This window comes from Labeo rohita, chromosome 23 (genome assembly GCF_022985175.1).
Source record: "Labeo rohita strain BAU-BD-2019 chromosome 23, IGBB_LRoh.1.0, whole genome shotgun sequence".
Classification (NCBI taxonomy): domain Eukaryota; kingdom Metazoa; phylum Chordata; class Actinopteri; order Cypriniformes; family Cyprinidae; genus Labeo; species Labeo rohita.
Genome location: NC_066891.1, coordinates 5,805,302 through 5,823,274, shown reverse-complemented (window position 1 = coordinate 5,823,274; position 17,973 = coordinate 5,805,302). Strand labels below are relative to the sequence as shown.

Sequence of the window (17,973 nt, the reverse complement as noted above, 5' to 3'; positions counted from 1 at the left end):
GAATGGTATTGCAACATACAGTAGGCATAACTTCCATAATTAACGTTTCACAATTCTCAACCTGCTAAACTCACAGAAATAAGATCTTGTGTGCGCAGTCTGAAGTGAAACTGGGTGGAGAAAATTTGTTTGGTCAGGGTGTCGTGTCCAAAGAGCAAGCATTCCTGGTCCACAGCATAGTTTGGGCTATAGAACAAAAAGAGATAAACACAGAATTAAAGGAGAAGAACAAAACAAAAAATTACAGATAATTTACTCACCCCCTTGTCAGCCATGTTAATGTCTTTTTTTTCTTTTTTTTCAGTTGTAAAGAAATTATGTTTCTTGAGGAAAACATTTAAGGAATTATCTCCATATAGTGGATTTCTATGGTGCCCGCAAGTTTGAACTTCCAAAATGCAGTTTAAATGCAGCTTCAAAGGGCTCTAAATGATCCCAGCCGATGAAGAAGCGTCCTATTCTATCCTATCGACGAAACGATCTGTTATTTTCTAAAACAATTTACAATTTATATGCTTTTTAACCTCAAATGCTCATCTTGCCTAGCTCTGCGATACACATGTGTAGTCTGTGTAATCCGGGTCAATACAGTTAGGGTAGGTAAAAAAATTCAGATCAAATTTTTTCCTTCAACCTTAAAGTCATCCTACATCACTGCAGAAGTAGCGACCCAGTGTTTACAAAGTGAATGTTCAAAGAAGGTCAAACGCTCTTTACAAAAAAAGGTAAAACAGCGATGTAGGACGAATTTGAAGTTGGAGGAGAAAAAGAGATGGGAGTTTATTGACCTACCCTAACTGTATTGACCCAGATTACACAGACTATGCATGCACATCGCAGAGCTAGACAAGACGAGCATTTGAGGTTAAAAAGCATATAAACTGTAAACTTTTTTAGAAAATAACTGATCGTTTCACTAGATAAGACCCTTCTTCCTCAGTTTTAGAGCCCCTTGAAGCTGCATTTAAACTGCATTTTTAAAGTTCAAACTCGCGGGCACCATTGAAGTCCACTATATGGAAAAAAAAACTGAAATGTTTTCCTCAAGAAACATAATTCAATTACGACTGAAGAAGACTTGTCTAGCTCCATGATGTGCATGTAATCTGGGTCAATACAATTAAGGTAGGTTGAAAAACTCCCATCTCATTTTCTCCTCCAACTTCAAAATCGCACTACATCGCTGTTTTACCTTTTTTGTAAAGGCCATTTGATCTTTGCACATTCATTCAATCCAGAGAAACGTCATGCACCTTCAATTCTCCGGTTTTATTTTGTAGAAAACATGGAAACCCCAAAGACACTTTAATATGTTCTGCATTTTATTAGATGGGTGACAAACACACAGAGTAGCATTATAACAGAACTTTCAACACACTCAAATGTATCCAGTATGATAAAACAGTGCTGTTTTACCTCACATACGCATGACCGGAAGGAGCGGAAGTGCTCCACTGTGGTATATTAAAAGCTCCGCTGCTTCCGAGCTGTGTATCACACTTGTCCTTCATTAGCAATCGCTTCAGTGTCCTTGTTTCACTTCCACGACTTTCATCCTGCTTCAAACTACAGTGACCTTATTACGTCTTAAATACATTAGCTCATCCATGGACGTGATTTCTGCCCGAGTTCTGACAGATTGCATTGGCTATGGGGATAAAGACTACAACTCCCATGATTCCACACTCAGTCACAGCATCATCAAACTATGCCTGTGTTTCTTTGTTTGTTTTGAATATGAGCCGTCTAGCGGCAAAAACATATTGTTACATATTACATATTGTGCCTTTAAAGGAGAAGTCCACTTCCAAAACAAAGATTCACATATAATGTACTCACCCCCTTGTAATTTAAGATGTTCATGTCTGTCTTTGTTTTATGAGGAAAACATTTTAGGATTTTTCTCCATATAACTGATATGGTGCCCTGAGTTTGAACTTCCAAAGTGCAGTTTAAATGCGGTCCCAAATGTGGTTGTAAACGATCCCAGCCGAGGAAAAAGGGTCTTATCTAGCAAAACAATTGGTTATTTTCATTAACATAATACAATTTAAATACTTTTAATCTCAAACGCTCGACTCTGTGTATTCTGGTTCAAGACAGTTAGGGTATGTCAAAAAACTCCAATCGTACTTTCTCCCTCAACTTCAAAAATCATTTCAAAATCATCCTACATTGCTGCAGACCCAGTCTTTGCAAAGTGAACATGCAAAGAAGATCAAACACCCTTAACAAAAAAGGTAGAACAGCGATATAGGGCAATTTTGAAGTTGAGGCAGAACATGAGATGGGAGTTTTTCAACATACCCTAACTGTCATGAACCAGAACAAAAACAGTCCAGGCAGAGTAAGACAAGACGAGCGTTTGACATTAAAAAGTATAAAAATTGTATTATTTTTATGAAAATAGCTGATCGTTTTGCTAGATAAGACCCTTCTTCATCAGCTGGGATCGTTTATAACCGCATTTGGGATCGTTTGAAGCTGCATTTAATCTGCCTTTTGGAAGTTCAAAATCGAGACACAATATCAGTCCATTATATGGAGAAAAATGCTGAAATGTTTTCCTTAAAAAGCATAATTTCTTTACAAAATTATTTAGCCTGTTTTATCACAGTACATACAATTTCACTTACCACATAAACAGAGTAAAGAGAGATGACTGAAGATGATGGCAAATGATTTGCAGATCCTGATCACCACTGACAAGCATATAATCTTGTCAAATGTGTGGCAAGTACTGCCTCTGTAGTATACATACAACATGTGCGATGGCCAATTTCTAAAGTGAAAGTTAGGGATGGGCGTATCGATCCGGAAGTATTGATATATCGATACTGATGCGAGTATCGAAATAAAAAGTATCGATACTAAGGTGTTTTATTTACCAATTAATTTGTTTATTTAACAAAAAAACAATGTGTACAATATGCATTGAATTAGACGTATAACCTATGTTAGCGAATAATTCACTTCAGACAGTGCATTCAAACAAGGCTGCATTTCCCAAAAGTATCATTAGAAAGCGTTGATGCTTTTGGGAATGACAGCCCAGAACAATGCTTATCAGAGGACAGAAAAAAAACAGAGTTATTTCACCATAAACAAATTGAAATTGTAGCCTACTGTAACAGAGTGAAGGAGACGTGAAATGGGCGGATCCAAATGCAAAGTTTTATTTGATCAAAACAAACACGACACAAACAGGCAGGGTCGAACTCTGGCAAACAGGCATATAGGAGCAAGACACAAGAGTAATCTGTTGGGCAGGCGATGGTCGATAAACGGCGAACGTAATCCAGGGGGCTAGGCAAAAGGGTAGTCCAATAAACATGCGAGATATCCACAGGGCAGGCGGCGAAACAGAAAAAACAAGAAAATCCTGCGAGAATACAACTCAGGAAACTAGACAAAACACGATGCCCGCAATTTATATATATTTTCCTCCCATTTCGTATTTATTCCCTTTAGGGTTCCGTAGAACACGTCATTTTCTTTCCGAACACAGTATTTAGATGCAGCCGGATTGGATTGCGGGGGTCTTACAAACATTTACATTTCCGGTATGATAAGAATGCCCTTATATTTTTTTTAGGCCATATCACCCAGCCCTACAAGAAACTAGGTGTGCTTTCAAGGAAAAAGAAACTCTGATTCAAGAATTGAGTCAAAGCAACTGAGAGAACTGCATTTAAGCATGTGAAAGCAGGTCTTACTGGGACTAACTGCAGCTGTTCCAAAATAAACACAATGGTATATAATGACCTCCTCTCCACCCGAACTGCCCATAGTGTGTGAAAATGTGTGGAATAAATGAACTTTGTATTATAATTGCACTGGTGCTGAGCTGTCATTTAGAAATGTAAAAGCAGGTAATTTTGTAGTATTGTCACATACAAAGTGAATACAGGTAAAGCAGAACACTGTTTTGTCAGTGGCATTGTTTTGTATAATATGGTCCAAACAGCTACATCAAAGTAATATCATAGTTTGGGATACACTTAATGCTGATCATTAGTAATGGAAGAATGTACAAATAATGAGTGATGATTAAGATTAGGTGACCTACTTGTATGTATTTGCCCTTCAATACCACAGGTGACACCTACTCAGCAAATTTTTTTGTTAGTTTGAAAGTTGATGACTGATACTGCATTTAAGTCATGTATAAATATCTGATTATTCTCTTAGAGACTGCTGTCTGGTTCACACTGTAGCGCAGTTCAGCCAAAAAACACATGTTGCTACTAAATGCTGATCTTTAAACTAAACTGTAAAAGTACTTATTTTTACACAATATGAAAATGAATGCATATAATAAATAGATAAATAAACAAGAACAAATTTGATCTGAAATTAGTTCACTAAAAAAAACTCTTAAAGGCATTATGTTCTTGAAAGGATCCAACTTTGCCATAATAAATTGTTGTGCCTTTAAATTAGTGCTAGATTAAAATTAGATTAAGCACATAAACTAAAGTCCACAGTTAAAACTAAAATGTCTGCCAAAAAATATTAACATGAACCGTTGAGATAAAAAAAAAAACAATATCACATAATTTTATCACAATATTGTTGATATATATCATGCTTGCCTAAGATTCAGTCGATGCAAAGTTTGACCACAGAGTAGCAACCAGACCAACACAACCCGTCCTAAAACACTAGCAGAACTGTCTGCAGAAAGGAGGTAATTTAAAGAAATATAAAATACAAAGTAAAATGCCCCAAACATAGCAGACATTGAAAACAGAGTATAAAAAATAATTAAGCCTGAAAGTGAACAATGGAAACTTGTACTTAATACCACAAAAATATTAAGAGATTGAAATCACTCAGTAATGATTTAGAGTGACACCAGATCATAAAGGTCAGTGGCTTCTGTGTTTTACTTTGTTCTCTCATGTTAGATTAACTGTGGGTAAGGCTCTGACTAGAGCATTATAATAATTGTCTGTAATACATACAGGAGCAATTTTACGAGATTATAAAATGCCTTACAATAGACATTCATCTCAGAGCAACCCTGTTTTTTAGCAGTACAGTGCTGAAAGCACATTGAGCACTTCTTGAAAGATTTGCATTTCCACCATTTTGAAAAGCGTATTTATTCAGCTTTCAAATGAAGTATAAATCTCAATTTTTAAAAATTTGCCTATATGACTGGTTTTGTGATCCAGGGTCACATATTTTGGGAATATGTATATATATACATATATATATATATATATATATATATATTGCATGAGTATTCCTTAGTCATCAGCTGTGTCCTTTTGCATTAATTGTTATAATTGCTTTAATTGTTATATATATACAGTGCCCTCCACTAATATTGGCACCCTTGGTAAATATGAGCAAAGACGGCTATGAAAATAAATCTGCTTTGTTTATCTTCATGGTCTTTCATTCAAAAAATTCACAAAATGATAACCTTTTATTGACATAAAACAATTAAAAGTGGGGGGAAACTTACATTATGAAATAAATGTTTTTCTCATATGCATGTTGGGCACAATTATTGGCACCCTTAGAAATTATAATGAGTAAAATATTTATGAAGTATATTCCCATTCATATTTGCATTTATTTAGCACACTAGAATGAATAGGAGTATGATATTGTCCAGCAATAACTTCCTGTTTCACAGGATTATAAATATGAGGAGCACAAAGGCCAAATTTCCTTAATCATCCATCACAAGGAATAAAACCAAATAATATAGTTCTGATGTGCAGAACAAGATTGTTGAGCTTCACAAAATAGAAAGTGGCTGTAAGAAAAGAGCTAAAGCATTGAAAATCCCAATTTCCATCATTAGGACAATAATTAAGAATTCCAATCAACTAAAGATGTTACAAATCTGCCTGGAAAAGGATGTGTGTCTATATCGTCCTAATGCATGGTGAGGAGGAGAGTTTAAGTGTCCAAAGACTCTCCAAGGATCACAGTAGGAGAATTGCAGAGATTAGTTGAGTCTTGGGGCCAAAAGACTAAAAAAAAAAAAAATTCAAACAGCCCCTACGTCACCACGTGTTGTTCAGGAGGGTTTTAAGAAAAATCCTCCTTGCTCATCCAAAAACAAACTCCAGCATATTCAGTTGTCAGACACAACTTGAATTTCAAATGGGAATGGCTTCTGTGGTCAGATGAAACTAAAAAAAGAGCTTTCTGGCAGCAAACACTCAAGATAGGTTTGGTACAAAAAGTACCCCATGCCCACGGTTAAATATATTGCTGGATCTTTAATGTTGTGGGCTTATTTTCCTGCCAGAGGTCCTGGACATCCTGTTCAGATACATGGCATCATGGATTCTAGCAAATACCAACAGATAAAAAATGTAAACCTGACTGCATCTGTTAGAAGTTCTATAATGAGCTGTGGTTGGATCTTCCATCAGGACAGTGATCCAAATCAAACATCAAAATCAACACAAAAATGTGTCACTGAGCATAAAATGAAGCTTCTGCCATGGCCGTCCCAGTTGCCTGACCTGAACCCTATAGAAAATGCGTGAGGTGAACTGAAGAGAAGAAGCACCAGCATGGAGCTGGGAAACTAAAGGATCTGAAGAGTTTCTGTATGAAGGAATGCTCTCTGATCCCGTCAGGTGTTCTCCAAACTCTTCAGGCATTAAAGAAGAAAACACAGAGCTGTTATCTTGAATAAAGGACATTGCAATAATTGTGTGCCAATAATTGTGGTCAACATGAACTACAGAAAAACACTTATTTCATAAAGAGATTTTCCCCCTGCTTTCCATGGTTTTACTTAAATGATAGGTTAGAATATTGTGAACTTTTTGAATGAAAGATTAAAAGGATAAACAATGCAGATTTATTCTTACAGCCACCTTTGCTCATATTTACCAAGGGTCCCAATATTAGTGGAGGGCACTGTATATATATAACAATACATAGATAGATAGATAGATGGGTTATTCTATAATTAGGGGTACATTTAGAATTTGACAATGTGAAGAAAAAGGTTTTCCTTATACCCAAAAACCCAAACATGACCTTAGATTGCTGCTTTGAAACAATCTATATTGTATAAAGTGCTATAAATAAAGGTGATCTGTAGGAATATGTGCATAAAATACCATCTATATTTGCTACTGTCCACCATGTTACTTTTACTGGGTAACACAGTTGACAGGTATTTATGCGAGAATGGGACAAACCATTCTTTTTTTGCGGGGTTAACTTTTCTAGTGGGTAAATTAGTTTACAAGTTATATCACAATAAACCATTATTATTTTTGAAGTACACACCCAAATGTCTTCATAACCTAATCTAACTGAAGGCAAAACTATGAAATTAATTTATATCTGAGGTCATTTTCATGCTTAAATGCAGAGAAGAATGAGCAACTTTACAAGACTGGACAGTTGAATACCAGGGTTGTATGTGATATGAACATCATTTTTGAACAAAAGATATGGCTTTTTCAATATCTAGAGTGATTGGGAAAAAAATACAACTGTGTACTAGAAAATTAACCATCACGGCTTTATATTTACGAAAATATATTAAAAATATACTTCACGGACATGAGATGTACCCACAATTATAGAATGACCCAGATAGATAGATAGATCATCAACTGCTGTTGTTTTTTTTTTCAACTTACCAGGTTGTTGTTGGTTGCTCAGTGGTTTCTTTTTTTATGAGATTCCAAACAGTTGATTTCAGATGCTCATTGTTTCTGATATGGCTCTGAATTCCTTTTTAATTTTAGCATCCAAATTGCTTGCTTTTCTCTCAAGGTTCCTTGACTTCATCTTAGTTTGTGTGTGTCTGCATCAAATGAAAGACTCAGAAAAAGCAATAGACATAACTGATACAACACATTCCCTGCTTTTAATATCTGAACAATTAATGCAAAAGGACACAGCTGATGACTGGAATATTTATGCAATATTTATGCTCACACCAAATAAGGAGATAAAACTCTAAAAGTGCTGATCTTAGTTGATAAACAAGTGTGTTGAACAGTCTCAGATCCATCTTTTAATCATATTTACAGATATCTTGACTCCACAGCAAACAGAGCAATTTTGTCTTTACTGTCCCAATACTTATGGAGGGCATTGTATATATGTAAATAAAGATGGATGGATGGATGGATAAATGGATGAATGGAACGATAGATAGATAGATACATAGACAGATAGATGCTTTGCCTAAAATGACTCAGACTAAAGTTTAAAGGTTCAAAACAATTAAACTAAGTTCATTTGTCCGATTAATTAAAAGAGACCATTGTGATTAACGTGTGACTCAAAACTCAAAACCCTTTTATCTCTTTCTTAGGAGGACAGTTACTCACACTTTTCATCTATGAGCTGTAGATGGGGTGGCTTTGCGATGTAGTATAAATATCCCATCTGATGTGGGACTAGACAGTACGAGTGACGAGCTGGTTACAGCAGGACTGTTCACCACAGTACATCAGGTTTTCGGTTCAGTTACTCTTGAACAGACAAGGACTAAAAGCATGTAAGTAATCATCTCAGACATTGTTTGAAACATATTATTAATTGCTTTAAAAAAAGCTGACATCTAGAATTCATAGGCTGTTTTTGTGGATCAAAAGTTGGTGAAAAAAATCCAACATCTTTAGCAAATTAAGTCTTTCCTTTTCTGGTATGATTATATAGTTCATATGTAACGTATAGTTACAAATAGTTCTAGTTCTAAAACAGTCTAATGTTCTCAAGAAACCAAACCCTGGTTAGGATGGTTTTGCCATTCAGTAATTGCAGAAACCGGAGATCTAATTTCCAAGAATAAAGAGACCTTGCTTATGAATTGTTAACTACTGACCAATGACAGATCATTCTCCTGTCTCTCATTTGTTTTTGTTTTTTTGTTTTTCCAGCATGGCTTTTGCATGCAACCCATATGTAAACCTCTACAATGTTGGCCGTTTCCCAGTACTGATGGAGGATGGCTGCTGCAAGAAACCAAGCTGCTGCAAGAAACCAAGCTGCTGCAAACCGGCTTACCCCAACCCTTGTGTTAGCCCATGCGCTATTCCTTACGCTTACTCTTATGCTTACCCTTATGTTAACCCATGCGTAAGCCCATGTGCTACTCCATATGCCACTGCATACGCTACTCCATGTGCTACTCCATGTGTTAGTCCTTGCAAAATTCCATGTGCTAGTCCTTGCAAAACTCCATGTGCTAGTCCTTGCAAAACTCCATGTGCTAGTCCTTGCAAAATTCCATGTGCTACTCCTTGCGCTACTCCATGTGCTACTCCTGCTCCATGTGTTACTACTTGCGCTACGCCATGCGCCACTCCATGCGCTAATCCTTGCGGCTTTGTCGCTACAACCAGTGAATATGAGAGAAAGGAAGTCGTCGTCAAGGAACACGTGGACGATTGCACGGGCACGCGAGTCTGTGAAGTCGAGAGTAAGAGTCTTTGTGTTCTCTTTATCTTTGTCCTGTAATGCATGATGGGAAACATGTTATTCTTATTTATTATAACTTGATGAAAGATTTGATTGATAATGAGTTACCACCTTTGTGCTTTTTTCATTTTCTTAGATTCTCTCCTCCGGGTGTCTAAAGTCGACCTGCTCAAATGCAGGACTGGACTGAATCGTCTGGAGCATCACACAAATTATTTCTTTGAGGACCATCTCATCGTCCGCAGAGGACAGTGCTTCAACATGTGGGTTGATCTGTGCCGTCCTTTCAATCGCAGTTGTGACAAGCTTCACCTGGAACTCAAACTAGGTTAGTTATGAAAGACAGCATGTGGAAACATGCCAAAAAAGAACATGTACCGGGCAAAGAGTTGAACCAGCATTTCTACCATTACCAAAATATCTTGTTCTTCTCTGTGTTTTTTACAGGTCAAATTCCATCCATCCGGGACGGCACTTATGTGATGGTTCCAATAGTGGATGAATTCAAGAAAGACTGCTGGGGGGCAAAGATTGTGGAAACAGCACAAAACCGAATCAAACTGTGTGTGAACTCCATTCCGACTGCTTGCGTTGGACGATACCAGTTCAGTGTCGTGACTCACTGTGCAGGAGGCAGATTCGCTTTACCTTATGTTCCTGAAAATGACATTTACATGCTGTTCAACCCCTGGTGTAAAGGTACGGGTTGCATTTTATTACACTTTAAGTCAAACCTGAACCTGAATATATGTTTAAAGTTCAATATTTGCTTTATCAGATGATTGTGTGTACCTGAGTGATGAGGCAGAGAGAGCTGAGTATGTGTTGAGTAACATGGGCAAGATCTACTATGGAACTAAGCAGCAGATTGGCTGCAGAAATTGGAACTTTGGTCTAGTAAGAGACAAACTTTCACTCACATATTACAAAAGTACCTACACAAGTTAATGGTATGTCAAAGAGACATTGTGAATCCACTGATTTCAGTGGAAATAGTGTGTAACACAAAAAGGTTTTTCACATCCCAGTTTTCATCCCATCTGAGATATAATTTCACAGAACAAGCTCTACTGTCTTAAATTTGTATGCATGAGACAGCATGACAAATTTTTCATTTTCCCATTTTCTTACTCTTTTGTCTGATTCTTAGTGTGAAGAGGGAGTCTTGCCTGCATGTATGCATGTGTTGGAGAAGAGCTGTACCCCTTGCTCAGGATGGGGAAGCCCAGTTGTCATTTCCAGAGTGTTGTCTGACATGGTGAGTCTTCATTGTCTTATCGACACCCTAATTTCATGTTGGAAAGCCTTTAAAATGGTCAGATTTGTTCTCTTCTGAGTGGGGTACTTCTGCATGAAGTTTGCTGCATTCAAAATAAGAGTTTTAATCGTCTCTCTTTATCAGGTTATTGCCAAAAAAGACTGTGGTGTGCTGGTAGGTAACTGGTCAAGCTGCTATGGAGATGGAATTGCTCCTACATCCTGGTGCAGCAGCAGTTCCATCCTAAAACAATGGCACAAATGTGGAGGAGTACCTGTCAAATATGGCCAGAGCTTGGCCTTTGCTGGAGTCACCAACACACGTGAGATTTCCTATAGACTCAACAAGCAGAAAACGTTTCGAGAAGGTAATTGCAGATGTAATGCTTTTATTCTTCTTCTCTTTCTTGTAGTGTTGAGGTGTTTGGGTATTCCTGTTCGTCCAGTCTCAAACTTCTGTTCTGCTCATGACACTGATGTTAGTTTGACAACTGACATCTATTTGGATGAGAACTTTCAGCTGATCGATCACATGAACCGTGATGCAATCTGGTAAGCATTGTTAACATTAGTGATGTCATAAAAAGTTCCTCTGAATGTCTCTGAAGTGATTTTATTTCTTCCATGTAGGAACTACCACGTGTGGAATGAGGCCTGGATGAATCGGTCAGACCTGCCCACTGGTTTTGGAGGTTGGCAAGTGATTGATTCCACTCCTCAACTGACCAGCCAGGGCTTTTTCCGCTGCGGCCCCACCTCTGTTGCTGCGATCCGCAGTGGGCAAATCTTCCTGAAGCATGATGTGGCCTCCCTTTTCACCGAAGTGCGTTAATTCCTATAACTTAGCATTCTGTCATACAGCGATTACAATCACATATGATTTATGATTCCTGTTTGTCTCTTTGTGTTCTAGGTGAACAGTGATAGAGTTTATTGGCAGAGGAAATGTGATGGGACATTTGGTGTTGTTCACGTTGAGAAGAATGTAGTAGGTCACTGCATCAGTACCAAGGCTGTCGGCTCAGATCAGCGTATAGACATCACAAACCTCTACAAACACCCATGTGGTAAAAACCACTAGCATTTCTCTTAAAACATCTGGTCCATCCTCACCACTTTGAACCATGGTGCTTACATGAATGACGAAATTTGGTGTCTCTCCTGTGATTCATCCCCATGTAAATTTTATGCTTTCTTTCACTGATTAGGTTCTACTGAGATGTGCACTGCTTATGAAACAGCATGTCGTCATGGCTTGAAGAGATGCGCATACCCATTGCCCTGCGCTGAGGATGTTGTCTGTGATATCAGCCTGAAAGGGGACGGACCATGTGTGGGCAGGGATGCCGTGCTTTGCATCAATCTTAGAAACAAATGCAGCTCACCTCGTACCGTCACCTTCTACAGCCAGGCTGCGGCCATGTTCTACACCGGAGTCAGGAAGACCTTCCTCAGGAGAGACCAGACATGCATTGAGCTCAAGCCCTCTGAATGTGAGAAATGATAATGTTTTGTAAGAGTTGCAGTAGATGACACCACACAGTTGATATAATGCAGCTTATGAGTAAAGAAACTAGTAATGAAATCATGAGTATTCATTTAGTATTTGTCACTTTTCCCCACTATAGGCAGACCTCTGGACTGGACCCTGACTTATGATGAATATAAAGAGCACCTGGTGGATCACGCCTCACTGATGCTCAACCTCTTTGGACATGTGACTCAGACTAAGCAGGTTGTGGCCACCCAGTACGGCTTCAGACTGCGCACACCAGATCTTGTTCTCGCTGTGAGTTGAAAGTTCTGGTTTAATAATAATAATAAACAACTATATTTTATAAAGCACATACAAGAAAAAGCTAATCTAACAAAAACAAGATTTTAAGATTTAAAACTACTTCGATTCTGTGCATCTCTGATATAAGAAGGGAGTGCATGTAAGGAGCGCAAATGACAAAAAGTGCAGACAAATACTGAGGGGCCAAACCATGCAGAGCCATATATATGAATGTAGGGATTTTAAAATCAACTCAACCGGAAGTCAGTGCACAGAAGAAATGTGTTCATTTCTTCTGACTCCGGATCTTTGCAGCGGAGTTTTGCACACATTGCAGGAAAATATTAGTTTTAGTGTTAAGCCTTTCAGTCACAGAAAGGTATAGCATAGGGTGTAATCTAGCAATATTTCTGAGATGAAAAAAGGAGTTCTAAACAGTGTATTGCACATATGGGTCAAAAGACTTGAGTCAAATATAACTGTCTTTTCACTATTAAGACACAAAAAGTTATGTGACATCCATTCTTTTATCTCAGAAATGCAGTGTGATAAGAAACATCCACATTTTGACCAGGCTTAGAGTAAATATAGATCAGTGTCATCAGCCTAAAAAAATAAGTGATCTTAAAAGCAATCCAAGGGGTAATACATAAATGCTGAGACGAAAAGGGCCCAAAACTGAACTCTGAGGAACACCCATAGAGACAGAGCCGATCTCAGACCTGAGACCACTAACACAGACAAGCTATTGACCATCAAAGAGATGTGAAGGGTTAAACCAGGTTAAAACCATCTCAGAAACACCAAAGACAGTCTCAGGATGGTTATGTAAGAGATCTGACAGTATCAAAAGAGGCACTGAGATCAAGAAGAAAAAGAATGGAGAGAGAACCAGAATCTGAGGCTTGGTTTGATATGGGGTGATAATTAAGTCATCCAAATCAACATTATGCTTTTTTTGAAGGTGTTTAACTGCTGATGTTTTGATCGGCTGAATCATTTAGTGCTAAATTGTGTCTTGAATGTGTTCATTCCAGCCTGCCTGTGATGCCATTGTGGGTCAAGAAGTGCCAGTCAAAATCACTTTCCAGAATCCACTGCCTTGTGTCCTGAAGAACAGTGTATTTCGCTTTACGGGATTGGGACTGCAGCAAGCCAGAATTGTCAACTATGGGTAAAATTAATTTCAGAAACTGAATAATAATTGAATAATACATTAATTTTGCATTCTTCTAATCTTCACTTAATTAGATAAATTATGATTCCTAAACAGGTGCTAATTTAATAATGAAAAAATCTTTGTTTATATATATATGTGCTCTTGTTTCTTTGTTTTGCAGTGACATTGCAGGACACGGCTCAGTGTGCCTGAATGAGAAGTTTATTCCCAGGTGTCATGGCCCACAGAAACTTCTGGCATCATTCGATTGTCCTCAGCTCACTCAGGTGCATGGATTCGCCGACGTTGTTGTCAAACAGCACTGCTAATCCAATAAAATAACCAAAATGGAGGAAATGTCACTGTGCTCATTCAGTGCTTACAGTGAATTGATTTGCAGAAATAGATAATGGCTTAACCTACAAGCTGTAAACCTTAACTTTCTCACAGTCCATTTAATTATGACGCAGGCCAACTGCAATCATGCTTTATGCAAGACACTTTTGTCTTTCCAACTTTTTGATTTTTCAGGAGTTTAAATTGGCATTTATGAGTTTGAGAGATTGCAAATGTCATTCTAAATAATCATTAACCATAACGATTTTTTTCTTTCTATTAATTTTTCTTTGTTTTCCTCATTTGAAAACTCATGTAATTGTTTCATGGTGTTGGTTACTCTGTCCTGTGTAGCTTCAGCTTCAAATAAAATATTTCCGGCATACTAAACTGTGTCAGTTTGTGGTGGGTAATTGAGCAGGATCTACAGCTGTGTTGTTACCTGAATGATCCACAGCTGTTTTTTTTGTTTGTTTGTTTGTTTTGTTTAGTTCCCACAAACTCTTTGGTCTTTCAGCATTTTTGTGTATTTGAACCCTTTCCAACAATGACTCTATGATTTTGAGATCCATCTTTTTACACTGAGGACAACTGAGGGACTCATATGCAACTATTACAGAAGGTTTAAACGCTCACTGATGCTCCAGAAGGAAAAATTATGCATTAAGAACCAGGGGTGTAAACTTTTGAACATAATGAAGATGTGTATGTTTTTCTTATTTTGCCTTTTTTCCATTGATAGTGTTCAGTTGTCCTCAGTGTGAAAAGATGGATCTCAAAATCATACAGTCATTGTTAAAAAGGGTTCAAATACACAATGCTAAAAAAAAAAAAAACCTAAGAATTTGTGGGACCTGAAGGTTTTTTTCTGAAAAACAGCAGGCAGTTTAACTTCAGGACAAACAAGGGACTCATGAACAACTATCACTAAACAAAAAAACAGCTGTGCATCATTTAGGCAATATGATAGATAGTCTTTATTGTCCCATAAGGATATTCTTTTTCACACATTCGTCATATTTCCAGAAAATACAAGATATAGCAGCAACATAACATATAACATATAGCATATCACATATGACATATAAACACACACCACCCTTCCCCCCTCTAGTTTCCCCCCCTCCTCAACACAGTGCAGGCAAAAGGTGAACAGTGCAGACAAACATTACACAAAGGAGGGATAATTGTCACAAGAGTTTGTTTAGAGCAGTGATGGCGGATGGTACAAAACTTTTCTTAAAGTGGGCTTTTTTCCAGTCCAAGGCTCTGTATCTGCGGCCAGACGGAAGTAGAGTGAAGAACCGGTTCAGGGGATGATCAGGGCTGCTTGCTATGGTGCGGGCAAGACGTGTGGTAGCTGTGTCATTTGCATCAGTGAGGCTGGGGGTGGGAAGCTGTATTATCTTAGATGCTAAGTGTGAGAATTTAATGAGTTTGTTCTTACTGGTGACACTTAGTGTGGTGAAGAAACATGGGGAGCAGTAAAGTAGAAGAGGTTGGATAATGCTTTTGTAAAGTAGCAAAAGGAGATGAGGGGCGACATGCAGAGATCTTAATTTGCGTATCGCATACAGTCTCTGTTGTGCACGTTTCTGTGTGATGGTGACATGTTCATTGAAGTTGAGCTTATTATCAATGGTGAGTCCAAGGTATTTGAAAGTGCTGACCTGTTCAACTGGTTGACCATGGATGGTGATATGGGTGAATCCAGGAGGTGATTTTGATGCATGGATGACCAGTTCTTTTGTCTTGTCAGTGTTAAGTTGAAGATAGTTATCAGAGCACCACAGTGTGAAATCTGTGATGGACTGGTGGTATGCTGTGATGGAGCTGTTATCTTTTAGTAGACCTACTATGGCTGTGTCATCTGCATATTTGTAGTAGGTGGTATTAGGTAGTGAACTCTGGCAGTCATTTGTGTAAAGTGTATACAGGAAGGGACTAAGTACACAGCCCTGGGGGGCTCAAGTGTTGGTGATGATGGTTGATGATGTTGTTATCCCTATTTTCACTGTCTGTGGCCTGCTGCTGAGAAAGTTATTTATCCAGTGAATGAGAAGAGGGGTGACATTCAGGTGCTGTAGTTTCTTGATGAGTAGATGTCGCTGGATTGTATTAAATGCGGAGCTGAAATCAACAAACAGAACTGAGGCAAAGTTATGAGGAGTCTGGAGGTGGTGAAGGAGGGAGTGGAGAAGGCATGCCACTGCGTCCTCTGTCCCCCTTTTCGGCCGGTATGCAAATTGGTATGAATCCAGTTGTGTGCTGACAGTAGGTAGGATGAGTTGCAGTATGATTTTCTCCATGCATTTCATGACTATTGGGGTGAGTGCAACTGGACGATAGTGGTTGGGCTCTGAGGGGTGGGGTTTCTTGGGTACAGGTGTAATGGTTGATGTTTTCCAAAGGGTGGGTATTGTTGCTGTCCTGTAGGATTCCCAGAAGATGGAGTGAAAGATGGAGGAGAGCTCCATTGCGCAGCACTTCAGCACCTTTGCCGGGATGCCGTCTGGCCCTGGTGCCTTGCCAGCTTTGCACCTGGCCAGCTGCCACTGTACATCCTCCTCTGTGAAAGGCGGGTGTTGAGGTTCATGGATGGGGAGGGTTCTGAGAAGTTCCTCACAGGTGGGGGTGTGGTCATGGGTGTCGAACCGGTTGAAGAAACTGTTCAGGGTGTTTGCAAGATAAAGAGGATCCGGACTTGATTGATGGTGGTGATTTTGTTCTTGACCTGTAAGTTTTTTGATTTTCTGGAATGCTTGTTTTGTGTTCATGTTGCTAAACTCCTGCTCCAGTTTGTTTTTGTATTGCATTTTGGCTCTAATAATATCATTCTTTATTTGTCTGTTGAGTATTTTAAGAGTGACCCAGTCCTTCTTCTTAAATGCTGCCCGTTTTTCTTTTAGTGCATATTTTATGTGAGGGGTAATCCAGGGTTTGGAGTTGGGGTATCTTTTGACAGTTCTGGTGGGGATGGTGGTGTGAATACAGAACTTAATATAGTCAGTGATGGTAGATACCCTCTCGTCCAAGGTGCCCTGAAAAATACCCCAATCTGTGCAGGCTAGAGAGCCCTGAAGTTGTTCAATAGCGTCCTCCGACCAGAGGGTGGCGCTATAGATTGTTGGTTTGATCCGTTTCAGTTTCGGTTTATACTGCGGGAGGAGGAAGATGACGTTGTGATCAGAGAAACCAAGTGGCGGGAAGGCCCGTGCAGTGTAAGCACCGGCAACATTGCCGTAGCACAGGTCCAGAGTGTTCTCTTTCCTCGTTGGAACATCCACGAACTGATGGAAGGATGGCAGAACATCGTTAAGCCTGCAGTTATTAAAATCCCCCAGGATAAACGCCGGAGCCTCTGGATAGGCGGCTAGCATGGTGTTAGCGTTGTCGGCTACTAGCTCTGCTGCTACCCTAGCGTTGGCACTCGGACAGATGTAAACACAGGTAACAACCACCGTCTGGAATTCTCTCGGGAGGTGGAAGGGACGCAGACTCACAGTCATCATCTCCACATCTGGTGTGCAGATCCTGTTATGGATCTTGATGTTATCGCACCATCTGTTGTTGACATAGATGCAGATCCCACCACCTCTCACTTTGCCTGACTGATGGGTCCTGTCGGCTCTTAGGATGGTGAAATGATCAAGACTGACCTCAGACTCCGGGACCTCCTCGTCCAGCCAGGTTTCGGTGAGCACGATGATGCAGGCATCCTTGTAGCCTCTCTCCATGGAGCACTTGGCGTGCAGCAGGTCCATTTTGTTCCTGAGCGAACGGACGTTCGCTAATATGATGGAAGGGAGAGGGGGCCTGAAGGGACGCTTTCGGAGTCTAGTTCATACACCTCCTCGTCTGCCTCTTCGTCTTAGTTTGATCTCTGGTGGAAGTGCAACTGGTGGTTTTTGCTGGCAGAGTGCAGAGGATCGGAGCTGAAGGAGATCCGCCCGGCTGTAGGTAAGTAGTTTCTGGTCGCTGGTTAGTAATGCCAGCGCCAGATTGTTGTGTATAATCC

General features: G+C 39.3%; 1 protein-coding gene across 1 annotated transcript; it reads left to right on the top strand.

Annotated features, from left to right (window-relative positions):
- Positions 1–8,428: 8,428 nt before the first annotated feature.
- On the top strand, positions 8,429–14,307 carry LOC127154878 (protein-glutamine gamma-glutamyltransferase K-like). The gene is made up of 14 exons (XM_051096751.1): positions 8,429–8,503; positions 8,886–9,427; positions 9,563–9,754; positions 9,874–10,125; positions 10,205–10,323; positions 10,577–10,684; positions 10,829–11,006; positions 11,097–11,235; positions 11,314–11,506; positions 11,597–11,750; positions 11,892–12,176; positions 12,312–12,472; positions 13,498–13,634; positions 13,801–14,307. The coding sequence occupies exons 2-14, from the start codon at positions 8,887–8,889 to the stop codon at positions 13,946–13,948; spliced, it is 2,607 nt and encodes an 868-aa protein (XP_050952708.1). The 5' UTR covers positions 8,429–8,503; position 8,886; the 3' UTR covers positions 13,949–14,307.
- The last annotated feature ends 3,666 nt before the right edge of the window (positions 14,308–17,973 follow it).

Coding starts and splice junctions, on each gene's coding strand:
- LOC127154878 (XM_051096751.1), top strand. CDS start 8,887: ATGGCTTTTGCATGCAACCCATATGTAAACCTCTACAATGTTGGCCGT. Junction 9,755..9,873: donor TCACCTGGAACTCAAACTAG/GTTAGTTATGAA, acceptor TGTTTTTTACAG/GTCAAATTCCATCCATCCGG. Junction 11,507..11,596: donor TGGCCTCCCTTTTCACCGAA/GTGCGTTAATTC, acceptor TTTGTGTTCTAG/GTGAACAGTGATAGAGTTTA.